Source organism: Rhyacophila brunnea, unplaced genomic scaffold, assembly GCF_057557595.1.
Source record: "Rhyacophila brunnea isolate RB1 unplaced genomic scaffold, BYU_Rbru_1.0 scaffold_16, whole genome shotgun sequence".
NCBI classification, from domain to species: Eukaryota; Metazoa; Arthropoda; class Insecta; order Trichoptera; family Rhyacophilidae; genus Rhyacophila; species Rhyacophila brunnea.
The window spans coordinates 21,996,997-22,021,376 of NW_028232816.1; the positions used below are offsets into that span (position 1 = coordinate 21,996,997).

The 24,380-nt window shown below is 34.5% G+C and overlaps 1 protein-coding gene across 2 annotated transcripts in view; it reads right to left on the reverse strand.

Annotated features, from left to right (window-relative positions):
- The window catches only part of Src42A (Tyrosine-protein kinase Src42A), a 167,318-nt gene that overhangs the window by 64,814 nt on the left and 78,124 nt on the right, over nt 1–24,380 (reverse strand). The window contains exon 1 of one of the 2 annotated variants that reach the window (XM_085943765.1): nt 5,771–7,434. The exons of the other annotated variant lie outside the window; for it this stretch is intronic. Coding sequence (XP_085799891.1) covers nt 5,771–6,897 — 1,127 coding nt within the window. The 5' untranslated portion in view covers nt 6,898–7,434. Of the gene's footprint in view, nt 1–5,770; nt 7,435–24,380 lie in introns of those variants that run through there. 2 annotated transcript variants of the gene reach the window in all.

Below are 24,380 nucleotides of genomic sequence, written 5' to 3' on the forward strand. Positions count from 1 at the left end.
GTACAAAGTTTCAAAAGCCAAAAAATAAGTCAAGCGGGGCGTTGTACCTTCGACAGGGCACGCTGTGCGTTGGGCAAGCGAATATCACAATCATTGCCAGATTGTTAATTTATTCAGCTGGGAAGACTTGTGAATAAATAATGCATGCAACACTGTAGTGACACCAATTATACTATGTTTTAACAAATAAAGCATCTTTAAACACAATATCCATTGATTGGAATAATAAAATTGTCCCTACGCATTATATTATTAGAGTTTTCCTCAGGCATAATATAATAATTATATTGCACCTATGTACAATTTGAAATTGGCTGAATTTATAATGAATAGCTTTGCCTATCCGGAGTCTAACATTACCAAGTGTAATTAAGGAGCTCGATGACATATAAAGCAACGTATGACGGTAGCAAATTAATGATACTTCTCATTATTGTCTACCAGTGAGGCATGAGAGAAGTAGGCGATGGGAAACCGAATAAAAGTGCTGGGTTAAACATACTTTCGATACCTACTTGAAAGCTAGATTTTGTTTCATCTTTGGTATTTTACTGATAAAAAGGCAACTTGCATTTTTATTTGCTCAACCGCGGATCAATCCCGCGACACACGATTGATTACACACGACCATTCAACACATCAACTCCACCATCGCGAGTGCTATAAAACATATTATTCAAACTAAACCAGATACCACAGCAGACTGATACAATAAACTAAGAGTAGTTCCTTATAACCGCATCTTTATTTTAAAACATACATTTTATTGATTGTTGGTCCTGCAGTAAGCCTACTCGTAATCCGCTTATCCTTTTCTATGAAGAATTCGTTAAGGCCACAACGACGTCACTGAGCGCTCCCATGTATTTTAACTCGTCGAATAGGCTGCAATAATTTGTTGGTTCAGTGGATTTTTAACTATATTTTTACGTTATAATATTATCACACATTTCTTTACAAGTGAAGGTGAACGTAAAATTTTAAATGTAAGCGTTAAATAATCGCCTAGTCAAGAGTCTTCGGCACCGATTTCCTCGGAGATATTAAATAGGGATGTATACAATTGTATGGTCGCCTGATAGTCGAAAGATGATACGTTTTAAATGAATTAAACATCAACAATAATTGGAAGAGTAATCAGTCAACACTCGTACCTACACGGAATAATTTTTGGAGACAGTGTTGCGAAGAGGAGCCCGCGTGTCAGATGGTAGGCGCCTGACGTTTGTGTGTAGACAAAATGTAAATGTATGGTTTTCCTAGGCGGAATGGCGTGCGGTTGCTCAATTTTTTGCACACAATGTAGGACGGAGCCCACATTCGAGTTAAGTACGCCGCTCCGAATCGGACACAGCCGACCAAACAATATATTCTTATTTTAAATTCACATATATTCACCACGTTTGAGATTTATTTCTGTGTCACACAACACGTGTTTCATCTACATATAAGACATTATTAAGTGATGAAAAGATCCAATCCAAAAATATTGATTTTTTGAAAAATGTCACATTACACTCCATTACGTAAACAATTATTTAAATTTTACTTGCCACGTATTATTATCAAGAAGGTACAGCCAAGTCAATGAAGCGCGTAAAGTGTAAATTAAAAGCAATTTCACATAGTTTTTTTTATAGTTAAGTAGTTCGTTTATAACCAATAATTGGGATCGATGATTTAATCTAAATGGCAAAACATTGTGAAACTGAATTTCATACCTATTTAAATAGGTAGTTCATAACATAATTTTTATTCCTACATTCACGACTGTTATGAAAAAAATGCGACCTGTCGACCTTCGTTGTAAAAAAATTAATAATACGCGAATAAGGAGACACCTTAAAGATATTATCTTGTATTATACCAAAACACATCATCATACTTCCGTAGTTGCCGAATGAATAGGAAACAAAAGTGGCATTTCAAATTAAAAAAATAATCCGGAAAAGGTACGCACTTATACTAAATGTACATACTAATATTATTTTATAAGACGAATAGATTTTTTTCGGCATTTGTACTGTAACTGAGTGTTATTCCTTCTCCTTCCTTTATCCACGTTTCCGACCGGTTGTAGACACCATTCTCAAGATATAATTTCGTCGCTATAGGATTGGTTTGTCGAATATCCGTTTTTGTCGAAATAGACCTTTTAATGCAGAATGATTCTTTGTATCTAAATGGACCAGAACCATCCTTTTCTTTAAATTGCTTTATAATGAAAACAGCATTCATATGCTATTTTCGTCTCCTGAACATTTGACATTTGGTCTATTCCACAAACCAATCCTACAGCGACGATTTGTTAAAATAGTCTCTGAAACAAGCTGAGGTAAGACGGATAAGCAATAACGCACGGTGACAGCCCAAATGCTTAAAAAAACAAATAACCGTAGAAGTCTCACGCAAATTTTTGCCAATTGTTGCCAGATTAAACAATAAAACTGCACAATGTTTTACTTAATTATTAATATAAATAATGCACTGATTAAGAGTAAGTATATGTACCTAATATAATTTCCTGGCTATTGTATTATGTAAGTGTACGTTTTTCAAGGAGACTTTTGTTTACACGACTGCAACTCAAGCTAATTTAAAATTCTTCGAATATACACCGGAAAGAGAATCAAATTAGAATAGCAATATATTATACATAACATAGAATAGATAAATAATTACTTAGCAATGTTATTGAAGAAGAAAAAATCATCCTTCATTATCAATGATGATTCAAGATCTCGTAAATGTCAAAATACTTCAATGATTCACGCAAAGATATTAAAATTATAATGACGGTAGGTATGGAAGCAATAAAGAAAAGTAAACGACCAACGTCAGATATTAAAATCGTATTTGTGCACGATACGATCAGGAGATAAGCATAATCTTTAAGTAAGAAAGTAGCATGATCTGGTTTAGAATTATTGAGGAAACGTCAACAGACAAGTGATCGATCCGTTGGTAATATAAAAAAATGTATAAATCACAGAACAAAACAATGTCACGTGTCAAAATAGTTGTCATTTTAAAGTATTATTTATTATCAGTCCCAGTAAGATATATTCTACAATATTTTAGCGTCCGACTCATAAAATTTATATTACTTTTGTTGAAGGTAAAATTTCGAGATACTAGAGTTATGCTTATGATGTGATTGCATCACTGCTAACGATGTTTATAATGTTATTATGGCTGCTGCATTGACTGGAATGTACGTATGTGGATGATTGCAGTAAAAACTGTCAACACCTAGGAATCTGGTAAGTAGATAGGTTTAGCCGTGTATGAATAGAAAAGCTTCTATGAATACGAGAGTTTTACAGTATAGAATTGAAGAGCTGGATAGAAGGGGTGCGCAAGTAAAATTGGGGCGATCTGTTGTGATATCGTCTTTAAAATGATCGATTCTGTATATTTTAATATGTCACCAAAATCATCTATCGACTACGAAAAGGCACGTCCTTTTCTCAAAACAATATAGCCCCTTGCAGATACAAACATAAGGTTTTTGTAAGGGTTTTCCTAAATAATCGTAAATTAGAAACGAGATTGATAAAACCATTTTTTATAGATTGACGTAGAAGTTTGATACCAATATATTCCCAAGTAAATAATAATACATATTATAAAGTAAATAATAATACATATAGAGTAAATAATAATAAATAACAGTAAAAATACGATTTTTGTTATATGTATTGCATTAATTGCAATGAATATTTTTTTTCATTATTAAAAGGTCGATTTTGCGTAGGTATTCGTTACATATTATGTAATAAATGTATTTGAATCTTGAGACAATATCATCAAATGCAAATTAATAAAATGGTAAAGTACTGATATAACTACACGATTTTAGATAGTATTTCCTTCAGTTGTTGCAAAACACAAAAAACAACAATTTCTTAGTTTTGATTTAATCTTTTGGACACGTGACGATTAGTTTATAAATAACTGCGACAACATTAATTGATTACAATAATATAATAATATCGGGCACATTGTTTAAATGGGCATCACACTGTATGAGTTAGAATAATTTCAAGATTCATTCGAAATATATAACAATGATGAAGACATACCATAACTTCACATTTTTAGTGATAAACTGATGTATTTTTTTTTCTTTTTTATAAACGGGGCGAATATAATATGTCTACATTAGAAAACTGTGTTTAAAATATGGCGGTCTACAGGAATAGAGCAAAGTTATATACGCTGTACGACCGATGCAGCACGCAAATCCGTAAAATCGATTTCTTCACATTGCCAATAATTTCTAGCCGAGGCGCGGACGCGCGCCGAATGCTGATGGATCTAATTTAAAAGTAAAACGAGCCGATAAAGTAAACGCCGGGCTAGTTGAGTCACCTGGTTACTGGGCGGAAACGTAACGTCAAACGGTTCCGCCAAAGGCGCTAATCAGATTAATTAGGTATTGGACACCTCAGTAAGGGTATCTGGAATATGCGTGCGTCTATCGATAGTAAGTATATTATCTCAGGGGTCGGGGAAACTTTTTGTTTATTACACAAAATTAATAGGCTATCGTGTACGTATACTTGATTAATGTGAGTAATTAATGGCCGAGTCAGCATTCGATGCATTTTACGTTATTCAACTATACCCATGACGTGTGGGAGATTCTTTTTAATGGTATACCAGAAACATATTTGTTAATAATAATTTGTCGAAATTTCAATTCGCAACAAAACGTTCTGATACAATAGTCTTTTAGCCCAAAACGGCCGTGTACATAAAAAAATACAATTTGATATAAGTAAGTTTGTTTTCACATCGCTAGAATAATAATTGTATTACTTATTAAGTGAGATTTCTTCCACTAAGGGATGATCTCCAGATGAAAAAAATCTATTTATATTGATTGATATATTTAATAAATGCCACTTGATGCGAATATGAATGTGTGTGAGTAAAACACCAATGCTTTTGTGGTCACACGGTTGGAGAGATTGTCGATCATACATTAAAGTAGAATGGTACAAACATTTGAAAAGATTCACAGGCTATACCTAAATACCTATGCAATTTCCAAAGACCGTGTATTGGTAATTTTATCGGAAAATATTAGTCATCATTGGTGTTTGACAATGGGTGGAATACAAATCAGTAGTCAATCACACACAGTTGGTCGCCGAAGGACCGCGAGCCGCTTACAACGACGACGTCGACAGTAAAAGTCATCGGGCATTAAATCATTTTTACTGCTAGCAACAAATTGTTTAAATTATAAGATTATAACTCAAAGAAACGACATAATAGTACGAATAATCTACTTATAGGTAGTTAGGTAGGTACTTGATAACGTTTATTATATGAAAGGTAGGTACAAATGTTATATTAAATAATAATAATATAAAGGAAAGGAACGCTGAGACTATTTTATGAATTTATTCAATGTAGATAAAAATTAATAAATACACAATAATAACATAACGACAATATAGATTCTCACAGACGATCTAGAATTGACTCGTTTATATTCACTAAATAAGTATTTGCTTTTACTTGAACATTTTGCACTACGGGAAGTACATATTAGCATTTACTCACCTACTTAAAAAAAATAAAAGTTAACACTTCTATTAATTCACTTGCTCAATTTTAAAGTATTCAAAAACATCCGAAAGCATGTCGAATCTATTGTATAGTCTCATTAGAAAGAATCGAATGGCCACAGTAAACGGTTATAAAGGTTTCAAATATGAAATTATGAATAGAATTAGAAAATAAGTAAAGTACTCACGGAAGAGCTGTTAGCTTGACGTAGGGGTCGGTGGAGACGGACGACGCGCAGGGATCTGAGGATGCTATGGATTCTGGAATCGAAGTGCCGGAAAGCCTTCTGGCGGTCCCTCCGGCCCAAGCCGCTCTTTGTCTTTTTAGCTTTTTATCAGTCTTTAATGCAAGGAGATGTCTCTTCACTAAGGCGTGCCATTTGGATTTGGCCGAGGGGGGTGTATCGCTCGCAGCATCTTCTTTGCAGCACGATAAGCCGTCGCTGTGCCGCCGAGCTACTTCGCAGTCTAAAAACTTTTCGTTGGATTTCGGCGGAAGGCTCTTGCGTCTGAGTTCTGGGAGAATATCCTCGTCTAGATTTGTGTGATCCGTGATCCATTTCGAGACAAAGTCAGCTTTGTCCCCGCACCTCAACAAGCGGTCCGTGTTCACGTACTTGGGATTGTATTCTATTCTGTCGAGACTTAACCATTGACTAGACTTCGGTTTGGATTTAAATATCACATCATTTTCTATATCGTCCGTTTCTGAAGATCCTATGGATGACACGGAACGTTTTTTTCTGGGCACGTATGGCCTCTGCAATCTGCAGCTTTTAATGAGATCCGGCTGGGCGGTCGTCTCCACGCCCTCGTCTATTTTTCTATCAATTGATTTCCTATGCGTTTCGACGTTGGCGTATATGCTTTCGGAGCACGCCGAGTCTACGCTCAGTCTAGGTGCCGATAGAGCAAAAGTGCTCATCTTTCTTACTCTAATATCACATTTTTTAGGTTCTTCGCTGAAATCGCTCTGCGGCTGAAATTCTATGGCCTTGGACGAGTCACTCTGCTCACCGTCGTTGATGAAAACGCAAGGGACCTCCAGCTGCTGAGAGAGTTTGCGGGGAACTTTGCTATCGCCGTCCCCGTCTTTTTGACAGTCGTCTTCGGGGGTGTACGGCACATCGGCGAACTGGGCGGGCAAGACGATCCGTCTCGTCGCCACGAGTCTCAAAAAATCCGTAACGGCGGCGAGGTGGGCGCCGGTGACTGCGCCCTGCAGTCTAACCGCGGACACCTGGTGCGGCACCAGCCTGTTATCTTGCATGCACCACACTACGGGTAGAGCTCCCCCTTCCGTTACCATCTTCATTTATTTATTATATACAAAATATCTTGACTAAACTAGAAAGCTCAGGTATTTGAATAAAAAAATAACACGAAGCGCACCGTTTATGATATTATAAATTGTCTCGTCACAGACCAACAGCAGCACCGAAGGACTTTGACGAAATTTTCGCACATAACTTCTATAATAAACTTTTTTTTTTTAAATCCAATCTATTACTTATTTATTTCAATACGTTTGAATCCCGGCGAGAGCGATTACATAATAAATATTAAAATAAGAGTCGCCAGGGTGAATGCGATGGGTAAGTGAGACCGGGCGAACAGCGGGATGTTCCGATCGAGACTGAGCGATGCGATCTCAACCCCGGTCAGAGAACGTTGACCGTGGTGGCGCTGACAAAGGGTCAGTCACGACGTATCTCTTCTCTTCAATATTATTGTTTACGTTTCGATTGGAGTCGCCGCGCGGTGTGATAATGCAATGTTCGCGTTGACATAAGTTGATCGTTCGGGAATGCGGCGCGAAAGCTGTCGACTCGGTCGCGTCGATCGATAGACTGTCAATGGATGGTAAGCGGAAGCCGATGCTGGCTGGCGCGGGCGACTCGCGCTCGAGGGGCGAGGTAATGAACTCTGGCGGGGCCCGACTCGCCGCCACCGCAGCGACTACACGCTGCAGCCCAATGCAGCCCGATGCACCTCGGACCGTTTTACCATCCCAACAGGAGTTATACAATCCTATGTGTTTTCTTATATTTATTTGACACGATATGCTTATAATTTATCCAAAAACATTTAAGTAGAAAGAGGCATTAGTAATATAAACAATACTGTAGTGATCGGCACACCTGTTTCGACGTCACGACGCTACGATTGACTCTAATAGTAAATTAGGTTGATATATTAAAATGTAATAAATATTATTAAACAATTATTTCTGAATTAAAAACTAGAGAATAAAGTTGTTTTTCGCCTCTCCTGAAAAGTTGTTGAGATACGGGGGTTGTAGAAAATTAAAGACGATAATAATATATAATATAATGTTCACACATGCGTGGGTAAAGAATTTATTTTTAGAATTTTTTTTACAGCCGTTTATTTTTCCAACAAAACATAATTTATTTACTATACAATAGGAATTGCTTTTAGGAATCTCCCCTTTCACCAAGCTATATACACATCTAAGTGTGCATATCGAATATATTATTTAGTTTACAAGCCGAGATAGAGTATTTCTGAGACTAGTCCGCGCCTGTGAGATTCGAAAATTTTCAAGCTTTCCTGCTTTTAATTTTTTTCTGTCCAGATAGTTTATCTTTTTAGGCGCTTGTTGCTAATAGAGAAAATCGGGTGTTTTATCCGGGTCGGTAAAAACAAAGTAGGCAGTTTTCTAAATAAAGGACAAAAGTGGCGTGTCATAATAAAATAAATATAAAGGGCACCACGCTCAAATAAATGACAGCCCTCTTAAGTAAAAGAAGAATAGTTACCTTAAGACTCAGCTGAACAGGAACAAGGTCATTCATAGTTTAGTCAGAAATAAACCTCAACGTTGAAAGGACGTCATTTTAATTCAGTCTAACCTCAAAAACCTCTAACCATCGGGGATTTATTTTAAGAAACGCAATAATTATTAATTACAATTCTCGGTCGAACGAATATCATTATTATTATTCCCTTCAAACATAACATGTATGCGACGTAACCTGAAGCCCGCCGAACGAATACAGGGCTGTCAAAAAATTTAAAGTTAAAAATAGCTTACTGTACAGATGGAATAATTACATACTTCCAAGCGTCAAACGGCATACAACATTCATCTAAAATAATTATGAAAAGACTAGCTGATTATGTTATGTTATTTTTGTATTGTTCTTATTTTTTTGCTTATCAAAATATTTCACACATTATCTGACGATGTGTATTTTGGATATATCGTAATATGTATCTGGTCTCATTAAAATTGCTATTAAGTTGATATAACATAGGAAAATCTGTAAATCATTAAAATGTTAATTTCGTTATAGTTTTTAATTAAACCGGTGCAATTACATATTAGATTTAAACACTGTTGTACTGTGTGACTTTTATAATATCAGATAAAACTGTAGAATGTCAGCAAAAGAGTAAACAAAACCCAGCTCATGGGATAACCGAATGGTAAGCAACTGTATATATTATATTTTCCCGCCAAATTGCACACAATTAAAAACAATTTATCATAAAAACAAGTAAGACGTCTTCGACAGCCCTGGGTGATTGATTCGATAAAGTCGGCAGTTTTTTTTGTCTTGTTCTCTGCGATCGCTAGCTTTGAATAAAAAAATCTATGGGTGACCATTTTTTATGAGTATAAATTATTTCTTGCATTGGCTTTTATTAATTAATAATTATTGTACCTACCAACTAAAAGTAAAGTTGCGTTACTTGTTTGTAAAAGTGTCAGACTAAATTAATTAAACTAATCGGGTAAGTAATAAAAAGTCATTAATTGAGTTAGCATTTACTTGGTAGAATTCCATTTTAAAAGAAATGAAAATATAATTAATTATATTTTCATTTCTTTTAATAAAAAGTCACTTTCTTTTATAATAAACAGACATCACTATATTAATTTTTTTTTTAAATATGCATTAGAATTAAACAATATGTACCCATTTTTTTTTTAAATAGTTATGTAATAGGTCTTACATATTCAAAATAAATACTATTCATTAATAATGTTTTTTGGATAGCACATGAAATAAAAATGTAGGTAGATATGTATTTCAACATCCTTCGTATGTTTAGCTCTCGGACAATTTCAGGTTAAAACGTTATTAATATATTATTATTAAGTTTATATCGTGGCTATCCATCATATTGGTTGCAATGTTTTCCACCAAACACCTGATTAACAAATTGAATTTAGTAACATTTACGTATATTAGAAGATATCATTTTTTGGTCACCCCATATTTTATACACTTTGACAGTGTTATGATTTAAATTAAATAAGAGATCATTATTATTACTTTAGACCAAAGCATTGTCGGCGACCTTTGCATATTACCAGTAGAGCAACAATTCCGGACCACATGTAAAAAAATCATATTTTCAATTCTCAAGGGCAATTCTGTAGAGCGTCCCCTTAAAGATCGAAGTATATCAATAATCAGATCCTAGGGGCGGCAGGTTATATGAAAGTATGGTGAAGCAGGCAGGTTATATAAAAAAGTATGGTGAAGCGGGCTGGTAATCAATTTGCGGGAAAATTAACGTTAACATTATTAATTATATGGGTACCTACGTTATAATGACCAAAGTAAACCTCCGTGATGCCCTACATTTTTTTATCGCGTCGCTATGTCTCGTAAGTTGTCGGCTATTATTGGCCTGCTTCATTCAGTTGTATGAGAAAGCCGATTCCTTGCCCCTCTTTTTATTTAATACCTCTATGATCAGATCCAACGATTCACGCTGATCGTACCCAACTGTGAAATATTCTTTAGGATCGATCCGATTACTGAGAGCGTATGGAAATCGTCGACCTGGGGCCTTATGTTCTAACTTGTGACATTAAGTCACCCGACATGATGTAATTGTGACGAAAGCCAATACACGCTCGAGGCAAGCCGCCCAACACACACTGCTCACCATAGATATTATTACGCTGAAACACCTATTTGTGTATGGGGACAATGAATAACGCCAGCATTTGACTAGCGTTATTTTCTCGAATGCTATTATCACTCCGGTAGTACGTCACAATGATGTCATATGACGCCATGTCGACCGGGCGACTACAACTCGCAAGTTCTAACATAAGGCCCCTGGATGTCAACGATCATCGACTGAGTCGTACGCCATTATTAGTTGAGCTTGAGTATATTTATTTATCATGAATTACCAAAGGATAAAACGAGAATATAATGTTGTAAAGATACAGATAGGTATCTATATAAGTTAATAGGAGGTAGGTATAACACCCACATAAAGTAACTAACACATACTAATAAGATTTTTTAAATTTTATATCAAATTAGATTTGTTAGTTGACAGCATTTAAGTTATTTGACTACTAATAGATAAAGTGTTCACTGTGCGTTGTGTCGATGCACTTGTTGAAAAATGAACCAACGAAGCAAGCGAGACGTTCTCTCGTTGCTGCTGCTCTGACAGAAGACGGGACTGTTTACGTTTACATTATTATGGTGTGGAACAGGAATAGGTAGGTATGTACGCCGGTATTTTTCATCTAACTACTCACATACCTATCTATCTATTCGTACTTAATAACACCATATCCGCTGTGGCCGACGAGAGGTTTAGAGACTAGTATAATGCTCCCGCCACTGGAAGATTACGCAACATCTGAAACTGACCCCGTTTCAGATTGCCAGCTTTATTTGCGTCAGTTAATCTTTATAAATTAACTAGCTGACCCGGCAAACGTTGTTCTGCCATATAAATTATTTCTAGTGAATATTTTGGTTGTTAAATAAAAAGTAACGAATGTATCGTAACTGTGTGTGGATGGGATCTATGACAGAAAGAGGAATAGAGCACTGTAGACGATGACCGCCGATAAAAACAAAAAAACATCAACCATTCACTTTCTCAATTCAAAATGAGTAATGATGTTCATAATGAATGAATTACCTGTGACAGGTTCTGGTTGTTTAATGTTTATGTAATATCCGTCTTGTCCCTTCCAGAAAATTATCGGATATTGGAAAGCGTCGTATGAACGGTGTGTGTCAGCGATGAACTCCAGATTATTGTTTCTTCTTCGAATCACGATTTCTCGCGTCGATGTGCGGTCACCAACCATGATTCCAGCAATGTCGTCAACAACAGGCACATTTAATTGACGCACGTGCTCTCCAGCTGGTGTTTTATCAGAATTAATAACAATAGCGTGATTGTCACTTTGCAATTCGTGCATGTTTTCTTTGAAGAATTTCAATAATTCATTGTGCTCATTCAACAGGGCGTCCAGTTCGCCGACAATGCGCCTGGCATTAGGCGAATTGAGGCTATTGTAGCCGTAACGTGCATCCACATGATTGATGTCCTCACCGCCCATGAAGTAGATTTGTAAAAATGTATGTGGTTCGTTTGGCATTGGCAGCAATGAGCCTACTTTGTGGTATACTTGGCCTTTGATTTTGAACGTAGAATGGAATTGTTGACCATTTGCCGCAGTATTGTAAACTATTTCTGTTGCTCCGAACAAAGTCATTTGGAAGCATGAATTGAATGTGCGAATGGACTTCAGTAACAGGTTTGAATCTGGAACCGTGCCGATGAGCAAGCCGTTCAATGGTTCTGGTGGTATCTCAATTTCTGGTAGTTGCACTTGTCCTGATGCGCAACACACCCCGGCTGACTCATGTTTGAATTTGAGCGCATGACAATGGGGACATTCTTTGTCCATAGCTCCAATCAGCACTTTCGGATGGGCCGAATATTCAATATCTGGCTCGTACTCGAATGCGAGACGAAGGAACGAAGCGGATGTAAATATTCGATGTACTTGTTGGCGTTGTCGGTCATTTGCTCTGCGTGTGTTAACTACGAACCGGCGCGCTTGGCTCCGTTCCAATTGTCGTTGTTGATTTTGTTCAGCTCGTGCCTCTTGTGATTGAGATGCACGCAATTGCAACATGCTTACACCCACGTTTTTGTTATCTTGTTGGATTTGTTCGTCTGTTTTTTCTGCTCTTTCTGCTATTTCGCATGTTTGTTGCTTTATTCGTTCGACGGCCCAAATGGCCCCCCTTGCGTCTTGCTGGCATTATGCACTGTAATACACGCACATAAAAATAGATAAATTAAAATAAATCGTACAAAATTTTGCACGCACTGCGTTGTGATATTTCGAATGAAATGTCAAAATGACGCGACGCTTCTCTTGAATTCTTCTCGGACGTAGCGCCATCTGTCATTCAACAACATAAACAATTTCATTCTGTTTGAAATACTAACGACGGTTAAATTTGTTCATACAAAAATAATAAAATCGCGATTAAAAATGGGAGGGTGAGGGTAGGAGGGTGAAAATTTGGGGTTATATGTATTTTTTATGCCAAATAATAAAAAAAAATTGTCAAAAAAATAAAAGAAAATTTTTCTGGATAGAGATACCCTAATCACCTAGCGGTATGAAATATACTTGTTGACCTATTCTCATACCTAAGAAATATATATAAAAAAATTCATAAAAATCGGTCAAGCCATTTCGGAGGAGTTCGACCACAAACATCGTGACACGAGATTTTTATATATATAGAGATTATTAATATTCACATTGATTATCGTTGCGTAGTTACACACAGATGCACTAACCCACACTAGATATATTTTGCGAAAACTTGACTGAGATGGTATAATTTTATAATGATAAAAACTTGTTTCCTATACTTAATTTATAAATATCCTTATATACCTAACTACCTACTGTTATTATAATGTATTCTGAGAAGCTATGTACCTAAATGTAATCGAATTATTTTTAGTAAAGAACTATATTTCGCTAAAAGTTGACTGAGAAGGTACAATTTAATAATGATACAAACTTGTTTCCTATACCTACTTAATTTATATATCCTTATATACCTAACTATATACTGTTATTATAATATATAAATAACCTAAATGTAATCGAATTATATTTTAGTTAAGAATTTTCTTATAATATTGTATTTAATTAGTGTAAATGTCTTCAACAAATATTTTTCAGTGTAAATAGCTCCAAGAGTGTATCAGTTGATTATCCTATTGCTGAGGATGAAACCGATCACGACTGTTATTAAATTATGTGAAATATGTACCTACTCATTATAATAATATATTGTGTTTTATTTCATTTAAAACGATGTCTTTCTGTTAGAAATTTACAGTTAACACTTTTAATCAAAGTCATGTGGTGGTATGTTTTTCAAATATTATATTATATAAGTAATAGAAAAAAACAATTATGTATTTTTGTGATATTTGTGATTTCAAAGTATATGCTTCATAAAAAAAATGGAAGAGTACATTTTGCTGTTTTGTGACCAGAGAAAAGCTACCTCAATAAGTATATCGAAACATTTATTAGGCGTACCGCGTAATATGAACTAATACCTACCTAATAAATAAAATACAATTTAAGTTGTACACTGTTTACTATCTACTTCTGTGGCCAATAAGCGGTGACTAACAATAAAATAATAGAAAATCAGGAAAACGTAGATACGATACAACAATGTGTCTTACTCGGCGTGCATGGAAATAAAATATTTGAAATTCTTCAAAATTTATTATGCATCATTGTGGTTTCTTACTAAATGAGTTTTGTTTCGAAATTAAATCTTGTATGGTCTAAATACTCTAAATGATCGTATAAGCAATTCCACAGACACCGTTGTTTTGTTTTGCGTAGGTAATGTAAAATATAGCTACATTTGGTGACCCTAAAACAAAAAAAAAACAAAAAAATTGGGGGAAATTATGGGTTTGTACGTTTTTGCGTAACTGCGTCTATATTATAGGGAAATGTTTTTATTGCAAATAAACAGCGATGAATACATATTTACCAACGAAGTTATTTACATTATTCACGGTGATTTATTGTGCCTTTGGATGAGATTAGCGACAATCAAAGATTAATTGCACCAATAAATAAATAAAAAGTAAATTTAATAGATCGTTTCTATGCCAAAACGATAAATTAACATAGGTACGTAATAATTATGCGACATTTTTGAAATTAAATGCAGATGAGGCGTGAATAAAAATATACTCAAATATCTCAATACTCAAATATCTTGTCAAAGATTAGTTTGTGTAGGTATATTTTTCCACAAACGAAACTAAGAACGGATTCATTCTGTTATTTATAATAACAAGCCGTCTCACCAAGAATTACCAGTAAAAATAATTGATAGGATTCATTTCTGATTAATAACTTTATAATTAAAATAAATAAATCCATTTCGATCAGTACCTACATTTACAATATTATGTATACAGATGGCAGACATGAATATATACTTATAATACGGCAAAGTTTAATGCCACGAAAGAATAAAAATATTAAATGATATTTTTTAAAACAGTAGGTAGCTAATATCCATCCTATTAAAACGTATTACTCATAAATTCTTAGAAATTTATACAGTCATTTTTCTAGCAATGAGTTTATTTTCAAAATTTAAATATTATGTCTAAAATGAAAAATAGTAAATAGCAAAGTGAAAATCAACTTGTCAAGATTCTACAATAATTCAACCAAATTTCACATAACAGATTACGAGTAGTTTGTTCAAACTTTTTTCTTTAAAATTAATTGTGGCACGATTAGACGTTGTGTTGTAAACTATCATGATATCTCCTGATATTGATTGATACCAAAAGGCTTGTAAACAACATAATCATTTACGTGGCTAATCAAAAAGAAAATTCCAAATATTTATATGAGTCACCCCAGAAGATGTATAAAATATATTTGAAAATAATCAGGTTTCGCTTACTTTTAGATTTGTTTTTGATATGAGCAAAATGCATGTTATTATTTTTAGATGTCAAGGCAACTCGTTCTCGTGAATTACCGCCAGCTGTGTCAATCTTTGACTTTGTTGTATTGATTCCGAATCAAACGTGTCTACAATATCAAAGGTTCTGCACACAATGGTCGCGTTGGATTCGCCTCGTAAATTCGCACTATTGTATGAATATTAATCGCGTATTGCGAAGCAAGTGCAGTTGAAAGGAAATTCGACAAAAGGGATTCACATTTGCATAAGTAGAGCGATCTTTGACAGTAAACATTGCATTCAAAAGGCCCTCCTTTATAGTCGCATTATAAAAGAACGATTATTTAGTAAGCAAAGCATTTCACTTCTTTCTGAATATTGCGGTAAATACTAAAATACGTAGTATCCATAATAACAAGTTAATGTAAATGATTACGTGAAAATAATACATTGTTTATTCAATGCCTATGAGGTAGATCTTCTAAAAATTGATTATGATACTTGTGTAAGAATGTGATACAAAAATAAATTGTAAGACAATAATGAAAACAGTCAATACATAACAATTAATTCAATACTTTTGTTATCGACATAAAACAAAGCCATTATATTATTAAAATGCACATTACAACACGTTATAGAAAAAAAATAATCATTCTTATCAGCAATTAATTATCAATTGATACGATACAAATTTCCGTAAACAATTAAATACATTATATTTATGAAACAAAATAATAATTATGAAAATAGGCACCGATAAGGTATTTGAATTAATTATAAGTAGGTACCACAAAAAATGAACAGGTGGCTCTGTACATATACATTTTCAATTTGCCAAATTACAGTTTTAGTATACTAAGTTATGCAGGAAAATATATAGAGGTCCATAAAATAGATAATTAATTATGTCACGGTAACTTGTTTAATTTATATTGGGATTCACTATTTATTCCCCACGCTTGACTAGTCGCAGAGCGTCCGTTTCTAATAAAACAGATTTGACGAATGGGCTGCTCTCCATAAAAATGAAAATGACAACAGCAGGGAAGTAAAGGTATCCATAATATGGAGGTATTTAAAATATTCCTATTACCATACTACTCATAAATTTTATAAGTAGGATGGTGAGGTGACAGGGAAGTAACTAGGAAGAGGGATGGGTAGAATATTTAAAATAACCGTGCCTTAATTTAAATAAGATGATTTTACACAACTTTGCAAGTCTTGACTCCAAGCGCAACTGTCAATTCCAGCGCCTGCCTACCCAATGATAAGCGACGAGAAGAAATAAAAATCTACACACAATAGGGTCGTCGGTTGTCCAGCATTATTTAATATTTTCTTCAATAATCTTTGTTCAAAATCATGGTGTGCGCGACTCCCACATTGGCAATTCGATAAGAACGCCATGGGCCCATTGTTTGATTCTGCAATATTAGACGAGCGGCCATAATAAAGTCAACACGATCAAGACAACACGCAGAGGTGGCTCGTTCGTTAAGCGATTGACTACCGGCAAACAGGTCAACAGTTCACAGCCGCGTGTGCCCCTTTCGTCATCATAACCGGTGACATGCCGCTCAGCAGCCAGTGCCTGCAAAACGCATATATCCAACTTACTAAGCGCATCACAGGTATACGCACTTATATGCAATATAATATACTTTTCTTGAAGAAAAAAACCAACCGAGCTTCTACTCGACTAACTCAGGAATTGCTAAAATAAGCAACACTATAATATTATACACATTGTTAAAATGTAATATTACATTGTCCGGCTGTATGCGGCCAATTGCTGTGCGTATTAATTAATTTGATTAAATTATTATCATCAGTGGAAAGGGCGGATGCGAAGCGGAAATAAGAAGGCGCACACAGATTGCAAAAAAATGCGATGACACGCCTTACCACTATATGGAAGGATCGGGGAATTTTGATTGCCACAAAAATGATGCTTGTGCAAACATTAGTGTTATCGATATTTCTATACGGAGTCGAGTCGTGGACCCTGAAGGCAAGAGAACGGAAGGCAATTGATGCGACCAAGTGAAAGAGCTGACAATTTAAGTAGAAAAGATTATGATAAATTCGGATTCCGGAAAAATCATACATTTTTCTTCCTAGCATAAATAAAAATTATAATCACAGTGAAAAACGTTTAATCGAAAGCAAAGCAAAGTTGTAGGTAAAAAAGAAACACGCAATAAAATTCAAAAATTGCCTTATCACTCATAAGAAGATATAAGGCTAATATTCTCAATTATTGAGCATTCCGATGAATTCTATCTTATCCTAACCTAACGCATATTCACAGTGACAAACGTTTTCTCCTATCACGTAGGTATGCTTAGATTTTCTTCAAGCAAGCGTTGAGATGTGTTTTTAGAAAAGAATGCTGAAGCAACCATCCTCCTAGTTGTACCGTGCAATTGTGGTGCATTCCATATATTATTTTTTGAAAGTGTTTTGTTTAATGATAGTCGTCATAAAAAAGCACACAGTAGAAGTATGATACCTAATAACAACACCTTAAACATGCATTTTGAAGTTTTATTTTAAAGGAAAACCCAGGTCTAATGATTGTACCACATTTTTAAAGAGTTCGGTAAAAGTATGATAAAAAGTATAAGTCATTATAACCTGTAGGTAGGTACTACACGCGAGCTTTACATTCCGACAAATATTTTTTTTAGTACAAATTACCGAGTTATTGATGTTTTTATTTGCATTGTGAATCCAAATTAGTTTTTTTTATCCCGGATATAAAATACGTGTAGAAAAGAAAAAAATCAGTTGTTTTTTACTGTCAAATGACACAGTTTTTGGACATGCACAAACTGACCTATGTCTTTTGCAAAATAGCTAAACTATTATACTGTTTGAGACTTTCACGGTTGATTGTTATTAGGCTTACTTACTGTGTACTCTTCCTCATTCTTTCCTAGATGTTGCAGTGCAATTCTAAATAGATAGTAGGTCCTGTTAGGTATATGAATCCAATCGCCGCTCTAAACGTGCCGAAAGGGGAATACACGTAGGTACCATTATAATATACATATGAAAATCAGTTAACATACATAGGTAAGTGAATTATTTGGGAGTTTGTCTATTAATAATACCAACTGTTCGAGTGTTTTGTTTATTAAACCGTCTTATTGATTATGTAGAACAGAAACACCGATTCACCTAGAAATCACAATACCGCTAAACCTTCCACTGTAGGTATATATCCGTATTATATTATATTACCCACACATTGCATTGTCCAGCTCGGATATACCTCCTCGTTCAGCATGTTATCGGCCCAAGTTTAGTGTTTACTTTTACTTAAATAAATACTTATATACTTGCCATAGAACTTTGTAACTGATCGACAGTGACGGAGCTTCAACTGCCATCAAATTAGATACCCTTATTTTATACCCAACATAAAAATAATTATTTTTTTTTGTAAAAGATATTAGGTTAGGCACATGTCACTAAATTAATACACAACACTCATGAAGTATTGGAGCGGACCCTTTTTTGAGTTGCTCCGCTCCGGGACCTAATACTTGCTCCAGCTCCGCTCCAGGATCTGCTCCGCTCCAGGTAAATCCGGGGTTTTAATAAATATTATATGTAAGTACTTATACAAATTAATGTTAAAAATAAGTAGTTTTAAAATAATCGTCATTTTCATTATTAATTCTATTAAACAAAATTTCGGAAAGCAAATCGTCTCTCATTATTTGCCTCTTTTGTCAAAAAAGTGAGGTTATTTATCACTCGGCAGTTATGCCATATTTCAAATAATTCCAGCGTAGCAAAGCGTCAAAATATAGGTACTATTATCATTGGATTTTAGGACGAAAATTTAATAATAAAAAAACATCCGGAGCAGTGGAGCACTACAAACTTTAGGTGCTCCGGCTTCGCCCCTGGTCCGGGTAAAATCCCATTGCTCCAGTGCTCCGTGCTCCTGCTCCGAGCTGCGCTCCAACGCTCTGGTATTTTACATTGACAGCTCTATGAGACCAACAAGGTCGCGTTAACAATAATTGGTGCTTTATAATTTATATAATTTCAGTATATTAAGTAATTATAACCATAATAGAGATTACTCGAAATACGACTACTTTAATATTTTCTGAAAGACTATATTTGAGATATTTTTTTTCGTTTTATTGTTATACCGTTAGTATCAAAATTTTATGACAGGAATGATCGGATAATGCATAAATTGTAAATGTTTCCATGTACATATTTCAAAATGCGTCCCTTATTGCGTTTGGACCCCGCCGCACTGCTATGCGTTTACTGAAAAGGCAAATACTTATTTTACCACGTTTTTATTAGCTCGTATTCTTGTTGGTCCAGTACAATTTTTTTCTTTTTTGTCCAATACAAATCTTGCAATCGATTTTTAACTAACTTCCCGACTAGCAAGACATTTGAAGCTTTTAGAATATATCAGAACATGATGATAATGCATTCTTTTAATACTTTTAGCCATCTTTAAGCAGAATTGAATTTTCATTTTTAGTTAATTCTGTTTTGTATGGAAGTTATTTCGGAAAAAAGTCGTAAAAAGTAAAACACTATTATTGGTTGCTAAGGGGGTCCTAGCAACTAAATTATTAATATATACGTGCGTTACTATGGAAATCAATATGAAATGTCAAAATGACATTTCAGTATTCTATATTTATTTCGTATTTCTATCAAGTACAAAAAAAGTATTTATTAACACATAGAATTGTCAAGTTTATAGACAATTTAAAAACGTGGAATATAAAAAGTTCTTTTTATCTTGTAATTATTTATTTACTAATAAACCCAGTCCTGTCCGCGGCCTCAAAGGCATTCCTCGACGAACGGTACCGTCGTGTCACCTGAATGGCCACTGTGTTGACATCGCCAACAAGAGGAGAGTTTCTTTCGGAAGTGTTGACCGAGAAATGTTCTCGGAAATAATCGAGAAGATGGATGCAGCGAAGATACATACTTGGAAATGAACTTGTCATGGTTTCATTTTACGCACAGTGTCTTATAATAATGCGTACCTAGTAAGTTATATTATACTGAATACTCAGTCAGAGCTCACTTTGAGCGTAGCAATCTAAGTCTTGGGCATCTTCTCCCAGGACACTCCCAGGCCAATTCTTAGATACTTCACATCACCAATTGATGGTTCCCGTGATACTCTCGATTAAGACCGAGGGTGGTACGGGGCGGGTTTGGTGGAGGGACTTTAACTTCAATATACTGAATACTAGTTACAAGTAACAGACATACCATGGGCCGGTTAAGAGTCAATATAATTATGGATAAAAATGTTTTTATTTAAAAATAAAGAACACGGATTCCGTACAACGATTAGAGATAATCACCCAACAGTGAAGCTTGACACTAAACGATTACGTACCTAATGTTCGCGAGAAACTGGCGAATTCTTATTAGGTCTATAATGGAATATTTCGTCTCTGTTCTGCAGCCCGATTTCCTAACTATCGTCTCGTGTGGCACCAGACGATAGTTAGGAAATCGGGCCCCTGGGGCCCTATGTTAGAACTTGCGAGCGCAAGCTTCCCGGTCGACATGACGTCATATGACATCATTGTGACGTACTACCGGAGTGATAATAGCACTCGAGAAAATCACGCTACTCAGACATCGGCGCTATTCATTGTCACCATACACATATAGGTGTTTCATCGTAATAATTATCTGCGGTGAGCACTGCGCGCGGGCGACATGCCTCGAGCGTGGATTGGCTGACGTCACAATTACGTCATGTCGTCTGGTGCCACACGAGTCGATAGTTAGGAAATCGGGGCCCTGGCAGAACACACTAACTGGAGAATACTAGTTTTGAGTAATTTGACTTTGAAGTTGTTAAAATGTTTGAAATAATGGTCTATCATGTGAGTTTATTAAGTAATCGTAAAAAGGATGACTTTAAAATAAAGACTGTTTATTTATTAAGAAGGTTTCCAGACGGTAAAGTTTGAAATAAGGAACATTTTGGTACTAACTCAATATGTCATTTTTTCGAATTAGTGTCTTCTGCCAGAACAGTGACGATTTGTTATGTAATTGCATTTACGAGATAAATAAGCAAGATTAGTTTTTATACAACACCTAATATTGGACATACATAATTTTAAAACACCTCAGATATAATAATACCCACTAGAAAATAATCTTTTGTCTGACGTAATTTGAACCTATACTCACTGGATTCGCGCCAATGTGCTTTACCATTGATAAGCATTTCACGTGAAACTACATACTAGTTAATTTTGTCGTTATTATATCGCTATAATTATACGCTCGTAGCAATTGGCAAAGCACATTGTTATAAAATCTAATACACGTTCAAGTCCATACGGGCGTCGCATTTTTTCGAAAAAGATTTTTCTAGTAAGTAGGTACCTACCAAGGTGTTTTCAAAATAAAGAATGGTACTTCTACAAATCTTTTGAATTATTCGTTGAACAAAAGAAATAGTTTATCAAACACAAAATAATTTAATTAAACAAACATATTCAGTTTATTCCGAAACTTTAGAGTTAAACTAAAAATGATATAACAATTGCCAATTGTTATTTGATACAATATGAAAATATGATAAAACATTGTAATTGTTTTCATTTTCGTTGTAATCGTTTATCTCCGTCCAATATGTACCTACTCTTCGTCACTTTCACCTGAATAAAAAATATGAAAAAGATCTTTTCTAATGGTAATATATTTCTCTGACGTGTTTTCAAATTATGTATGCTCAATAAAGAATGTAACATACTTAAATCACGTGAATTATTCATTGCATAAAAGAAAATAGTGTATTTGATTATATTATATTGTAGGATTTAGAGTTTCAAGCTGGTTTTTAAAGCATATATGGAAACTTGTTTTAGAATCTAAATCCAAAGAGTTATAATAGAATAATATCTGGAAGCCATGGGGATTGATGTGGTATCTGAAATAAACATTCACATTTCTACAGTGAAAATGCTAAAAACGGTAAGAGCTTTAGGCGGACGAAAAACGCGTTCAACCAAATACGTGGAAAACCTTCAGTAAAACGAATTAAACGCTGTCAGAATAATCAATCATATATGTTATTTACAGATTGCAAATATTTTCCTTGATACAATAATGTTATGCATTTCATTCGAAAACCTCTAAAAACGTAAAAATAATGTTTCATTGAAAACTATATAACGGGAATTACCAGGTATAAACCAAAAAGATAAATCAGCATAATTCACAATACATACTAACAAATGTGTCCTTAGGCATTGAATGCATAATATTATTTTCTTCAAAATCTACCGCTTAGTGACAAATGACAACATATTATAGGGATACTGCAGACTAATAATAATATTGTTTAATTTTATTCCAAGTGGTGTTGTGTAGGTCAAACGATTTTGTAAAATTATAAATTATAACGAAACAGAACACGCAGAATGTTGTTTAATATCTTTGATAATACACAATAATGAATAACCGAGACAGTATTGTATAATTAAGATATACCTAGTTAATAGGTTTTTATTTAATCAGACATACAAATAGCGTGCAAAACTGTGGACACCTCCATTATACTACATTGATTTGATACAAATACTTCGTAACAAAGCGATCGGACCGTATTTTTCCAAAGCGTGTCCGAACGAACAGTTAATAGACCATAACTGTAACCGAAATTTTCTCAACCTGGCGAAGGTCGAAGCGAAGAGAAACCAGAAGGTCTCGAGTTCAATAAACGACCGACTAACGAGACAGAGCTCGAACGCAAATGAGCCCTTCGAGGCTTTGACATAATATGTGGGCATCACGTCTGGGCGGACCTTAGCTTAGAAAAAAACAATTATCATTGAGAAAACATTTCCATACAAACAAAACAAATATTTGAATACGATATATTGATTAGACTAAATTAATGACTAAGTAGGTAAGTATATAATAAAATAGAGATCAATTTTACCATATTATGCATATTATCGGATAACATGAGTCATTATCAATACTTATTCAGGTTTAATTAAAAATTAAATGGATATTATAATCATTATAATATTTAACACATGTAGCCTTCAAGGAAGGCGAAGCAGAGAATGATTAGATTGATTAAATGACTGAGTTATTGAGAATAGTCTCCAATCTGCCCTGATATAAACAGAGGACCAGGAGTGGTGTGGAATTTGCTATTCGATAGTATCCTTTTCATGCTTTACATTTACAAATAGTTTCCCATTATTTTAAGATAGCGGTGGAAACGTATAATATCATTAGAAGCTAATGACAGCACCACTACATTCAAAGAAACCTTTCATCGAGTATTCGATAGAATGATGTACCTACTTATTTCAAAATTGGAATATCCAGCGTAACAAAAAATGTTAAAAAGGTATCTTAAAATACCCCTTGTAATTTCAATATAGGCATTCGCTTTTGAAGGGTATGCCCCATCTCAAAAGACACCCCCGCCATTGGTACCTAGGTACATAGAGAATAGTAAAACTACAGGAAGTAGGTTTTTAACCAAATTACCTTAATAATAAATTCAGTTATCTACAATGATGGTACTTATTCCAAAACATATTTAAAATAATATATTATGCATTACCTACACGTATATAGTTATTAAATATACCCGATTCTTTAATTCATTTAAATGGAATCATGTAAAATGTTTCTTCTGGAAAATATTTACGTGGGTAATATTGATTATCTGGTTAAATTTCATATTCATGTAATCCATTCAAACTTCCCTTCTCAGAATACCAATAACGTAGATGTATCGAAAATAGTATTATACGAGAAAACCCAATACTAGTGACTAAATAAAACCATGTAGGTAGAACACTTTATTATTTTAATTAAACTTGTATTGAGTCTACTAATATATAAAATTATATTATTATTAAATTTATGTAAAATTTCTGCATACTTAAACAAGAAAACCCGTTTGAGTTCGCGGAAGACAAATAAATCTAGCAGAGAAATA